Raw genomic sequence first — 13,858 nt, 5'->3', positions numbered from 1 at the left:
GATCAAATATATTCAAAGACAAACAATTTCCTTGACTTTCTAGGGGTCCCAAATCAAAGGTTACTTGGTTCTGGTTCTTTATTCCTTTTTTAATGATTTCATTTTTCTGCCTTAATGCACTTTAGGTCTTACTGTGACCAAACACAAAGTCATTTTTATGCAGTTATCTGAACATATACATGACAAGTAGATCTGTTTGCACAGCTTTAGTTAATATAACGGTGAGTTTATTTTACCAACACTGATAATGCCACTAAAAATGTATTGTTACTTGACTACAGTGACCATTACATTGCATAGAGCAATTGTACAATCATAAACGAGTGACATTTAATCAACTAAATGCACAAATGACATTTATGTTCTATTCTCCCATTAAATGGGGGTGGGGTGCGCAGGAGAGGAAGACTTAGTCTTGCATTTAAATATTGTGACAGGCAATTATTCAGTCAGATACATTTTCAAGACTGTTTAAGCCAAGCAATACCCAGAAAATATGTTTATAATTTACGTGACAAAGATTAAGCAACAGACCTACATGTGATATAAATAACAATCAAAATCCACTTTAACAACATATTGGAATTTTTATAGAATGTTTCTTATAATAGCTCTTTGAATGTAAATTTGATCAAAGAAAGCAAAACATTTATCATATGCAGTGTAAACATTGGCTTTACTCATTCAATAAAAGATCAGTGAACAAAAATTTGACCATGTTAAGCATTTTCATTGCTAAAGTTAAATTTTCCACTGTATTTTTTCTAATGAATATAAAGTAACCAAAGTTACTCCTCAGGAGTAAAAAACACGAAATTGGCATCTCCATTCAGAACACCAAAAGTTTTACAACTTACTTCAAAATAGCTTCTACTTTACTAGTTCTTAATTCTTTTATATTTCACATATCCGATAAATACAGCACACACCCAATGGCTTATTGTGACAAAAATTCTCAACTGTTCACAAGTGGGGGAAAATGCGGGAGCAGTATCAGAATTGGGGAAAGGGGGGATAAATTACAAAGCCCTCTAAGAGAATAAAGCTAAATAAATCCTTCTGCCTACAAGTAGTCCATTTAGTTGGCTGGGGAGGAAAGGAAAACAGGCAATGTTTGATTTTTTCCCCCTGCTTAGGTTTTTCCTAATTTAGGAGCAGGAAGAAGCAAGAAAAATTGGCACAAATCCCTCAGGTTAGGCAAGGGATTAAGGATTACTAAAATTGAGTAACAGAACTATAGATAGCCCTCCACGTCCTAAGAGTCAACCAATGGTAGATTAAGAATACTAACAACAATAATGAAAAATAACAATACAACAATAAAAAATAACACAAATTTAAAAATACAGTACAACAACTATTTACATAGCATTTATATGGCATTAGGTATTGTAAGTAATCTAGAGATGACAAAGTATATGGGAGGAAGTGCATAGACTAGACACAAATACTATGCTATTTTATATAAGGGACTTGAGCATCCATGTGTCAGAGGTGTATGAACCAGAGCAACTCCATCTTGAATAGGGGCTAGGTAAAATAAGGCTGAGACCTACTGGGCTACATCCCCAGAAAATTAAGGCATTCTTAGTCACAGGATGAGATAGGAGGTCTGCACAAGATACAGGTCACAAAGAACTCGCTGATGAAACAGCACTTGGTCAAGAAGCTGGCCAAACCCATCAAAACGAAGATGGTGATGAAAGTGACCTCTGGTCAACCTCATTGTTCATTACATGCTAATTATAATGCATTAGCATGCTAGAGGACACTCCCACCAGCCCCATGACAGTTTACCAATGCCATGGAAACTTCAGGAAGTTACCCTATAGTATAAAAAGGGGGGAACCCTCAGTCCTGGGACTTGCCCACCCCTTTCCTGGAAAACTCATTCATGAATAATTCACCCCTTGTTTAGCATGTAATCAAGAAGTAACAATAAGTATAAGCAGCTCAGCAGCCTGTGCTGCTGCTCTGCCTATGGAATAGCCATTCTTTTGTTCCCTTACTTTGTTAATAAACATGATTTCACTTTACTCTATGGACTTGCCCTGAATTCTTTCTTGCATGAGATCCAAGAACCCGCTCTTGGGGTCTAGATTGGGACCCCTTTCCAGTAACACATGGATTTTGGTATCTGAGGGGGATGAGACTCAAGGCATAATTCACCTTAAATTCCTGCCAGCTGTGAGCCCGTGAAATCGAACAAGTTATCTACTTCCAAAATTCAATGGTGGGACAGGTGTAAGACAAACATTCCCATTCCAAAAGGGAGACATATCCAAGAAGCAAAGAATAATAGGACCCAAGTAAGTCCAAAATTCAAGAGGATTATCTTGAGACTCCAAGATAATCTTCCCTGACTCCACGTCAAGGCTTCCTGGATAAACTGGGATGGAGGCTGAGCCTCCACTATCTCAGGAAGCTCCACCCCTATGACTTTGCTAGGCTCAGTCCCACCCCTATGGCACCCCTATGGCTTTGCCCAGACTTCAGCTCTCCCAAGACAGCACTTCATGCTGGTAGCTCTACAGTCCTGAGGTCTCAATGGCAGCCCTGCTCCCATGGGTCCTCTAGGCATTGCCCTGGTAGAAACTTTGTGGCAGCTCTAACCCTGTATTTCTACTGGGCATTGCTCTAGAAAGGCTCTCTGCAGTGGCTCTTCCCCTGGGACAGGTCTCTGCCTGAGCCCCCAGACTGTTTTCAACAACCTCTGCAATCCAGGTGGAGGAATCCATGACCCCACAGCTCTTGCATTCTACATGCCTGCAGAATTAGTACCACCCCACAAACCCTCCTGAAAACCATTCTAATCTCCTAGAGCCCTGGGCCTGTGATGGGAGGGGCAGCCTCAAAGATCTCTGGAATGCCTTCAAGGTTTTTTTCTAATTGTCTTGATGATATCTTCTATTTGTACAAATCTGCTCAGCAAACGGTTGCTAGTCACAACGTTGGGTTCCTCTCCTGAAAATTCTCTTTCATTCTTTTCCACACAGCCAGGCTGAGAATTTTCCAAAATTTTCTACCTTCTTCCCACCTAATTATAGATTCTGTCCTAAGTCATTCCTTTGCCCTCACATCTCACTGTAAGTGGCCAAAAGTAGCCATGCAGCAGCCTGAATGCTTTGCTACTTAGTTATTTCTCCCTCCAGATATCCTAGTTCATCACTCTTAAATTCAGCCTTCCATAAATTCCTTAGGCATAGACACAGTTCATCCAGTTCTTCGCTAATTAATAACAAGGATGGCCTTTACTCCAGTTTCCAACAGAGTATTGCTAATTTTCATCTGAGACCTTGTCATAATGGCCTCTGCTATCCATACTTCTATCAACATTTTGGTCACAACCACTTAAGTAATCTCTAAGAAGGTTCAGACTTTCCTAGTCTTCTCCTCTTATAAGCATTCACCAGACTCACCCTTAACACTCCATTTATGGAAATATAGGCTTTTTCTAGACTGTTCTTCCAAACTTTACCAGCCTCTACCCATTACCTAGTTCGAAAGCTACTTCCATATTCTTAGGTAATCGTTATTAGCAACAGCCCCACTTCTCAGTACCAAATTTCTGTCTTAGTCCATTCTCTGTTGCTATAACTCAATACCTGAGACTGGGTAATTTATAAAGAAAGTACATTTATTTCTTACAGTTCTGGAGACTGGGAAGCCCAAGGTCAAGGGGCCCATCTGATGAGGGCCTTCTTGCTGTGTCATAACATGGCAGAGGTCATCACTTGGTGAGAGAGCAAAAGCATGCCAGCTCCGGTCTCTCTTCTTCTTATAAAGCCACCCACCAGTCCCATCACTGAGGCACCATCTTGATGATCTTATCTAATCCTAATTACCTTCCAAATATCTCACCTCCAAATATCATCAACAAATGAATTTGAGGACTCTTTCCAACACCTGAAATTTGAGACACATTCAAACCACAGCAGTAGGTATCAGACAGTTTCTATGTTTTGGTTAAAGAAATAAATAAATTAGAAACCAGAAAGGAGCATGAAGGCTGAAAGTACTGGGCAAGTCATATCGAATAGGAGTTAATAGCTTTGGTAGAAGAACACAAGGAGTGTGTCTAAGAAGAAAATGAGTGCCTTAGGGACAGACACCACACGGGGTAAGAATTGAAACACGAAAGTGAAGACTTCTAGATATTTTATTGAAATTCTATAAAATAACAAGTCCTCTATTTTCCTGAAGACTTCCATTTTATTTTCTCATTTGACTTGAATTATCAGGCCAAAAGAGTCCTCTCGCTACTACAATTACTTGTCTTAGGACACTAACAATTTTTGCAAAGGCTGGAGGCTAATAGAAAGAGTCTTCTTCTTGCCCCCCAAAAAATTCTGACTCAGCGTTTGTATAATCTCTCACTGAGGGCTGCCCTTCTGAGAAACTACCTGAAGTAAACAAAATATATTCTCAGATACTTCAGAAATCAGTATTTATTAAGGGTGACAAGTTTCAAATACACAGGATGCTGTAGGGAAGGAGTATTCAGTCTGGTTGGCTGAGGGATAGACAACAGAAATCTCCAAAGCAGCTCCAAGCATTCTTTCTTCTGTTACAGGCATTTTAAGAGAAGCATGAGGAATGCCCAAAAGTCGAAGAAATATCCGTCTTAGAAGAGCTCACTGACATCTATCCCCTCATATCTCCTTCCAGTCACCCCTTATCTTTTCCCAGGACTCTGTGCTTAAATTCAATCTCACTATTAGCAGCCACCAACTCCTTCGCCCCAATTCAGCCATCACAGTCAAAACACAGATATACCCTTCTCCAAACACTGGGATCTCAACTGAAGGAAATTAAAGGTAGTATATTCAGTCAAAAAGGGTAAGCCCCACTATGGTAGAATTTCTTACCAAGAATTGCACAGTAGAATCAGTGGGTCAAATCCAGCAACCAGAAGATGGGGCAACCACTCCTTATATTTTGCTTGTGCTTTAATTGCATGATTTACAAATTCATATATATGGTTCCATGGTCCCAATGAGCAACCTTTCCTCAAAAAGTAGCGAAATATCGAAAACTTCTCATACTTCAGGCAGTATGCCAAGTGAAGTTCATTTATCTGGGCTCCGTATTTCAAAAGAATGTTCACAATTCCAAAGAACTCACAGCTCCACCATAAAAAATAAAAACAAAAAAAGAAGAAGTTAGACTTTGACATAAGATACTTCTTACAAATAGTTAATAGTAGTTATAGCTGGGGAATAAGTATGGCAGATTAAATAGTGGATGGTTTCTACATATCTAGTGGATTGAGATTAGAGAATGTGGTGGGGCTTTTGCTTTTTACACCCTCCTGCATGGTTTTTAATTTTCAACTGTGAAGAGGTATTATTATAATTTAAAACATTCATTTAAATAAATGTCATTTTAAAAATTATCATTGACAGAAAACTCAAATTGTGATATTTTGTACAATTAAGTATCTTTACTACAAAATACTTTGCTTAACAAAATCAATAAACAATGTGATTAATCCTTAAAACTAAATGATTTACTCTAGGAATCTCTTAAGATATCATTTTCCTTAGCAATAACCTTAGCCAATTTCCCTCCCACTTTTAAACTTATTTATTTTTCTAGAGACAAGGTCTTGCTCTGTGGCCCAGGCTGGCGTGCAGTGGCACAATCAAGGCTCACTGTAACTGAACTCCTGGGCTCCAGTGATCCGCCCACTTCAGCCTCCTGAGTAGGTGGGACTACAGGTACATGCCACCATGCCTGGCTAATTTTTAAATTTTTTTGTAGAGACAGAGTCTCACTATGTTGCCCAGGCTGGTCTCAAACTCCTGGCCTCAAGCTATCCTCCCGCCTTGGTCTCCCAAAAGGTATGCCACTGTGACTGGCCTTACATTTATAATGCTATTAAAAAAAATTTAAAAACCTTTTTAATTAACAAAAATTTAATTTACAGCACTACATCTTAAAATTAATTAACTTCTATTATTATCTCCATTGTAGATGCAAAAACTGAAGCTGAGTCACAGAGCTAGTAATTGGCAGAACTGGGATAATGATATCAAACCAAAATCTAACAGTGAATATGACACAGCAAATTTCTGTCATATCTCTTCTCTAACTATTATGAAAACTGAACACTTCATGATATAGTCAAATTGAAGAATATTTTAGAGCCAGATCTATGTTTTCCAAAGTAGGTTACGTGGAACTTTAGTTCCTGAAAATGATCCATATGAAAAATATTCTCCAGTGAAAAAAACTGAGAAACCTTATACAGTATACAGTGAGCCTGAGAAAGAAAGATAAGATGAATGTATTTTTAAACAATGTGTTAGTGACATTTCCAATTATATGCTCAATGTTTTTATTCAACTTTCAGATATCTTTCAGAAGAAGTACCTTTAAAATTAATGGGTATAATCATTAATCTGAAAAAAGCAAACAAAAGTATAAAATGCCCAAAACTCTGTAAACACAAGAACAATGGTATATATACTTAAATATAACTTCTATCCTATGTTTCTGGACTTTTCAAATCCTTGTAGATCCATTCCTCTTTTAGGAATTCACGAAGCACACTGCAATAAGAAAAATTATCAAAAGCCCTCCACAAAAGAAACACATTCAATATTATTTAATCCTGTACTTCCCAAACTTATTTAACAACACAACCCCTTTAATCCCATATAATATCTATTAACAATCTACAGAATTAGTATTCTACCAAAACACACTTTAGAAAATCAGCTCTAAACCTCTTCCAATCATTCACATTGCTTTGTATTAGAAGGGGCAAGAGTAAATCCCAAAAGGCTTATAAAACTGCACAGTGCTACAATATAGACCCTTTCCCAAAAAAAACTACCATTTATTTGAAGAATAAAATAAACACAAAATAAACTGGAGAAGCACAGAGTTTTGTCAGCATGCCCTGAGCTTCTGGGAAGGTTATTAAAGAAGGTCTCAAATACATGTGCACACTACAGAAACACAAGCAACTTCAACTTCAGGGTTCTATATGACCTTGATTATTACATGTCACTAAGCACACAATAAATCCTTGAGCATGGATAACCTCTGGTTAAAATATAAATTAGTATGTATTTCTCTTAACACTTCAACAAATTCTCTCTATAGCCCTAATATCAAATTGAGAAAACTCTTCAAGTACCTGAGATTTAAACAAAAGTCTATCTTGTTTAACATAAATATCAAGAATTAATTGTGACAGAGGGACTGTACATTATATAAAAAGTGAACAACATCAGATACTGAGAGGAGAGATTTAAAAATTAAAATCCAATGTCTAGACCTTATTTTGGGGGTTTGCACATTTTCTACCACTCTGCTCCTTGAAGTTCAAAACTGTGCCGAAAAACAGTGCTCACATATAAAAGAAGCACAGTAAGAGAAAATTCAACATGAAAACAAAATTTATTTTAAACAAATAGAAATGGGCAAATATCTTTAGCATTTTATGTTCAATTAGCAAACAAAATATCCAACCAACTTATTAGGTGAATTATAACGGCCAAATACTGAGTTTTACTGAATGGCTTTTGACCATTAGCTGAAAACAAGATGAAGACATTCAGTTTTGTCAGATGTGCCCACACGATATGGTGGCTAGAATGAACACAATGAATTCTATGAAACTAATGTAATAACAATGATTAGTATCAACTAGAAAAACAGACAAAATCAGGTGAGCTAAGCCACAATCTACTTCTGTGGCCATATATAAAAGGCATTCATATTTGCTCAAACAGTCCTAAAACTTCTCAACTTCCCTCTTCCTTTCCCATTCCATTTGGAGGAGTCTTTTTCTTATATTTCCTCATTCGAGATGGATTACTCAATTACTCTTGAAAGACTGGCTTCATATCAATATAGCTGCTAACTTTTTAGCTCCAAAGGACAAAAACTGCTTTTGTTGCAGGATCTGTACAGTAGTGGAGGAGACACCTTTCCATCATCCCTGGGAGTGGTGAAAGGAGGTAAGGGTCATCTTCACAAAGAATACCTACCAAAAATGTTTCAGAACACTGATAATGAGCTTAAAAGTTGAATTAGCTGAAAAAATAATAAGGAAGAGAAAACTTAAAACCTGTGGCACTTTAGGAGGTCAAGGCAGGAGGATCACTTGACCTCATAAGTTTGAGGCTGCAGTGAGCAATGATTGCGCTACTGTACTGCAGCCTGGGCAACAGAGTGAAACTCTATCTCAAAACCACAATAACAACAATAATGACGAAAACTCAAAGCTGTTATTTACCATTTTCATCACCTTTTGGTGTTAATTGTACTATTTATAAAAGTAGATAAAAGTTTATTAGAATACAACAGGTCAATAGTGCAAGAAAGTCCACAAATACTAAATTAATAGATTTCAGAGAAATACTAGAAAACATATAAATGAGAAAAGCAAAGTCTTTTAGCCATTAACACCTGAAGTCAGATAGGTGTTAATTACAACAATCACACCAAATTAACACTATCATAACACACTGTTGCTATAAAAATAAAATTTTTAAACTTACACCATTAAACTTATTATCTATTACCAAATCCCTAAAAATTAGAATATCAAATAATTAATTTGGGAAAATTGAGTCTTCTAAGTTACCTGGTACCAGTATTGTGACCAAATTTGAATTCTTTTAACTGGTAAAAGTGATATACGAAATTCGTGTATGTCTCATTAAGAAAAGTAAGAAGGGCTAGGCGTGGTGGCTCACACCTGTAATCCCACACTTTAAAAAGCCAAGGCGGACAGATCACTTGAGGCCAGGAGTTTGAGACCAGCCTGATCAACATGGCAAAACCCCATCTCTACCAAAAATACAAAAATTAGCCAGGCGTGGTGGCATATGCCTGTAATCCCAGCTACTCAGGAGGCTGAGGCATGAGAAATGCCTCAACACAGGAGGCAGAGGTTGCAGTGAGCCAAGATCACGCCACTGCCCTCCAGCCTGGGCCACAGAGCAAGAGACTGTCTAAAAAAAAAAAAAAAAAAAAAAAAGAGGAAAAAAATAACATATGATAGCTATTTTAAAATTAAGATTATATTCAATTGTCCTTGCTTTATAATTGGTGACTGTAATTAAATTAATTTTAGTCATGTGATTGTAGGCAATCCAAATTTTAAGATGCTTACTTATTGAAAGAAATAACCAAAAACATATTTTTCAGCTTCAATTTTTTTCCCTCAGACACTGGTTATATGACCTCTTGACATACTAAAGCAAAACCTACTGGGAAAATGATCATTTTCTTGCTTAATTGGCAAAGCTTCATACAGAAACTCAAAATGAATGAGTCTCATATTACATATACAGTAAATGTATAAGCAACCAGCCAGACATTAGATAATAAAAATGTGGTATTTAGTTTTCTTGGAAATAATGAAAGGTTTTCCTTTACCTGTTAGGTAACTGGTCTAAAAAAAACAAAGATTCTGCATTTTATCAAGATGATTCCCTGTGCTTCATGTTGTCTTTATTCTATCTGATCACTTATGAAAACTCTCTAATAAAGAATTCAGGTTTTTCTACAGCTATATAACTTTCTGCATTTGCCTTGTGAAGCCATTTAATTATCACTCTAGTTGAGATAAGTGACTATTATTTCACATTGACCTGTGATCCTACTTTGGTAAAGTTTTTTGAACCTCGATATTTTTGACAAAATTCCCACAATCAAATTCTACGTCTCTTTGACCTTAAAGTTTGCTATGTTCTATTTTATAGAATAAGGTGTTGCCCAATTCTAGAATGAAAAATAAAAAGATTAAGAGAATACACCCTCCTAAAACAGTTATTTTGAGGTTTTGACTTTATTTTTAAAGGCTAAAAATACAGCATTTTCCAATGACTACTTACTGAAAATCTACCTAAGAATATATTGGTTCAATTACAAGTCTCACATGAAAGAAAATCGCTCATATGCCCTTTCGATAGCACAAAAACAAATTGTAATTATGCTTACATAGCCACTTCAAAGAGCAAAATTTCTAAGAGATGCAAAAAAACAAAACAAAACAAAACAAAAACGAAGTTTGTTAACTCATGTCTGTGAACAAGGACTACTGTACACCATACTGCTTCACCTTTACTTTTCTTTTTCTTTTTCTTCTTTGATCTGGGGAGAGACTAGGTCTCCCTTACATTTGGTTTATAGCAGTTTGATTTTTCTGACCACGCCTTTCTGTGAGTTTATCTTGTTTGGGTTTAACAGGCCTCTTAAATCTGTAAATTTATATCTTTATTCACTAATAGGAATTTTTTGGCAATTATTAATTTACATATTTTTTCTGTGCCCAATCTCCGCTCCTTCTGGATTTTAATGACATGAATGTTAGACCTGTTGATAATGTCCCTTGGTTCCCTGACGCTCTTGTTTTTTTCTTCAATCTTTTTTCTCTTCTGTACTTCTGTGTGGATAATTTCTTTAAATTTGTTTTTAACTTTTAAATTTGTTAAACATTTGTAAATATTTGTAAATTACAAAAGCTAGTTGCCCAGAGAAGGACAGTTTGAAAATATGAGTAGATGTTCCAAACAGGCAATACCCTGGAATGCGAGAACAAGGCAGACACCTGTGCAAGGTGATCTGTACGTATATTGACATTGAGACCAAAGACTCTCTCACCCAAAAAACTAGGGTTTTTTTAAGATAATAATTATAAATTACAAAGCATTTTCACAACTGTTAGCTCATTTGATCCTCAAAATAATTTTCTAAAGCAAGCTTATGTGTTATTACTATCCCTCTTTTAAAGATAATGGAATGAGACTTAGCAGAATGAAGTGAAATACCCAAAGTTACACAGCCACTATACATCTACGACTCATCCAAGCCCAAGAATCATGCTCCATCCTTATCCCTCCACAAGGCATTGAGGAAGACTAACATATAATAAATATGCTAATCTGATATAATTATTGATTCACTAATTCACAAATATATTTTGAATGCCTAATAGGAGTTAGATCCAGGGCAAATCCCTCCTCTTAAGGAGCTTACATTCTAATGAAGAAGCAGATATGTAAACAGACAAAATATTATGTCTTTAAAAAGGAGTCAAAAGGCAGCTTTTTTTTTTTTTTTTTTTGAGTCTTGCTGTGTTGCCCAGGCTGGAGTGCAGTGGCATGATCTTGGCTCACTGCAAGCTCTGCCACCCCAGTTCATGCCATTCTACAACTTCAGCCTCCCGAGTAGTTTGGACTACAGGCACGTGCCGCCACGCCTGACTAATTTTTTGTATTTTTAGTAGAGACAGGGTTTCAGCATGTTAGCCAGGACGGTCTCGATCTCCTGACCTCGTGATCCGCCCGCCTTGCCCTCCCAAAGTGCTGGCATTATAGGCATGAGCCACCGCACCCAGCCAAAAGGCAGTTTCTTAATAGGATGTCTTCCCCCAGCATTCTCAGCCCTGATTCTTATGCCCAATACTAGTTACTAAGAGAAATATACCTTCAGTGTGAAGAAAAGCAATTCATCCATTCTTACAATCTGGTAAACATATCCAACCTCTTTTGCTCAAGTGCTGAGCTAACCAAACAACCTTCCATATTGTCTTTAGGAACACTGGGTTGTCCGTTCCACAAACAGGAAATAAATACTATAAGTAACCTGTTGCTGTTTACCCTGCCCAGGTCTTCTTTTCCTGTGAATAAATAATTGTTCTGGTCTAAAAAGCAGCTGTAGGAGAGTTACTATGAGTCAATTCTCTATACCACTGCCATGCAGCGGACCTTTCTGTGATGATGTGCTATTCGGTAGGGTAGCTAGCCACACATGACTCTTCAGCATTTGAAAGGTGGCTAGGGAAACTGAAGAAGTAATTTATAACGCTACTTAATTTTCAGTAATTTAAATAGCCACATGTGGCTGGTGGCTACCAATTTGGGCAGCACAGCTCTAGACTCTTGCTACTCACAGTGTGGTCTGTGGATCAGCAGCATTGGCACCATCTTGTTAGCTTGTTAGAAATGCAGAGTATGGGCCAGGCACGGTGGCTCACACCTGTAATCCCAGCACTTCTGGGAGGCCAAGGCGGGCAGATCACTTGAGCTCAGGAGTTCAAGACCATCCTAGCTAACATGGTGAAACTCCATCTCTACTAAAAATACAAAAACAAAATTAGCTGGGCGTGATGGTGGGCACCTGTAGTCCCAGCTACTTGGGAGGCTGAGGTGGGAGAACGGCATGAACCCGGGAGGCAGAGCTTGCAGTGAGCTGAGATCGCACCACTGCACTCCAGCCTGGGCAACAGAGCGAGACTCCGTCTCAGAAAAAAAAGAAAGAAAGAAATGCAGAGTATGCCGGGCACAGTGGCTCACGCCTGTAATCCCAACACTTTTGGGAGGTGAAGGGGGGCAGATCACTTGAGCTTAGGAGTTCAAGACCAGCCTGGCCAACATGGTGAAACCCCATCTCTACTAAAAATACAAAAATTAGCCGGGTATGGTGTCACATACCTTTAATCCCAGCTATTCAGGAGGCTGACGCACGACAATTGCGTAAACCCAGGAGGTGGTGGTTGCAGTGAACCGAGATGGTGTCACTGCCCTCCAGCCTGGGTGACAGAGTCAGACTCTGTCTCAAAAAAAAAAAAAAGAGAGAGAAAGAGGAAAGAAAGAAAGAAAGGAAGGAGGGAAGGAAAGAAAGAAGAAAAGAAAAAGAAAGAAAGAAATGCAGAATATCAGTCCCCACCCTAGACTTACTGACGTGGTTTGGATCTGTGTCCCCACCCAAATCTCACGATGAATTGTAATCCCCAGTGTTGAAGGTGGGGCTTGGTGGGAGGTGACTGGATCACGGGGATGGGTTTCTCATAAATGGTTTAGCACCATCCCCCTCGGTACTGTCCTCACAGTAGTGAGTTCTTGTGAGATCTAGTTGTTTAAAAGTGTGTGGCACCTCCCACACTCACTCTCTTGCTCCTGCTCCTGCCGCGTAAGAAGCGGCCTGCTCTCACTTCACCTTCTGCCATGATTATGTTTCCTGAGGTGTCTCCAAAAGCTGAGCAGACACAAACATCATGGTTCCTGTACAACCTGTGGAACTGTGGGCCAATTAAACCTTTTTCTTTATAAATTACCCAGTCTCAGGTATTTCTTTATAGCAATGCAACAACGAACTAATACAGAAAATTGGGACTGAAGAGTGGGGCATTGCTATAAAGATCCCTAAAATTGTGGAAGCAACTTGGGAACTTGGTAATGGGCAGAGAGTGGAAGAGTTTGGAGGGCTCTGAAGAAGACAGAAAGATGAGGGAAAGTTTGGAACGCCCTGAAGACTGGTTAAATGGTGGTCACCAAAGTGCTGATAGTGAATAAAAGTAAAGGCTGGGCTGACAAGGTCTCAGATGGAAAAGCAGAACTTATTGGGAACTAGAGCAAAGGTCACTTTTGTTATGCCTTAGCAAAGAACCTTAATGCATTGTGCCCCTGCTCTGGGGATCTGTAGAACTTTGAACTTGAGAGTGATGATTTAGGGTACCTGGTGGAAGAAACTTCTAAGCAGCAAAGCAGCCTGTCTGCTTCTAAGAACCTATGTTCATATACATGAGCAAAGAAATGACCTAATGTTGGAACTTACATTTAAAGGAGAAGCAGAGTATAAAAGTTTGGAAAATTTGCAGCCTGGCAAATGGTAGAAAAGAAAAGCCTATTTTCAGGGAAGGAATTCAAGCAGACTTCAGAAATTTGTGTTAAGTAAAAACGAGGCAAGTGCCAATAGTCAAAACCACCAGGGGGCGGTGGAAGGCCTCAAAGGCATTTCAGAGACCTTCCCAGCAGCCTCACCCATCACAGGCCCAGAGGCCTAGGAGTACTGAATGGTTTCATGGGCCAGGCCCAGTGCCCCACTGCCCTCC

At 38.4% G+C, this 13,858-nt stretch overlaps 1 protein-coding gene across 3 annotated transcripts in view; it reads right to left on the bottom strand.

Annotated features, from left to right (window-relative positions):
• The window catches only part of ASB3 (ankyrin repeat and SOCS box containing 3), a 123,625-nt gene that overhangs the window by 29,056 nt on the left and 80,711 nt on the right, over positions 1-13,858 (bottom strand). For all 3 annotated transcript variants that reach the window (XM_054476183.2, XM_054476188.2, XM_054476189.2), the window contains one exon: positions 4,869-5,126. In XM_054476183.2, the coding sequence (XP_054332158.1) occupies positions 4,869-5,126 (258 nt within the window). The remainder of the gene's footprint in view (positions 1-4,868; positions 5,127-13,858) is intronic.

Source organism: Pongo pygmaeus, chromosome 12 (assembly GCF_028885625.2).
Source record: "Pongo pygmaeus isolate AG05252 chromosome 12, NHGRI_mPonPyg2-v2.0_pri, whole genome shotgun sequence".
Classification (NCBI taxonomy): Eukaryota; Metazoa; Chordata; class Mammalia; order Primates; family Hominidae; genus Pongo; species Pongo pygmaeus.
This window is presented reverse-complemented; position numbering and strand designations above follow the sequence as displayed.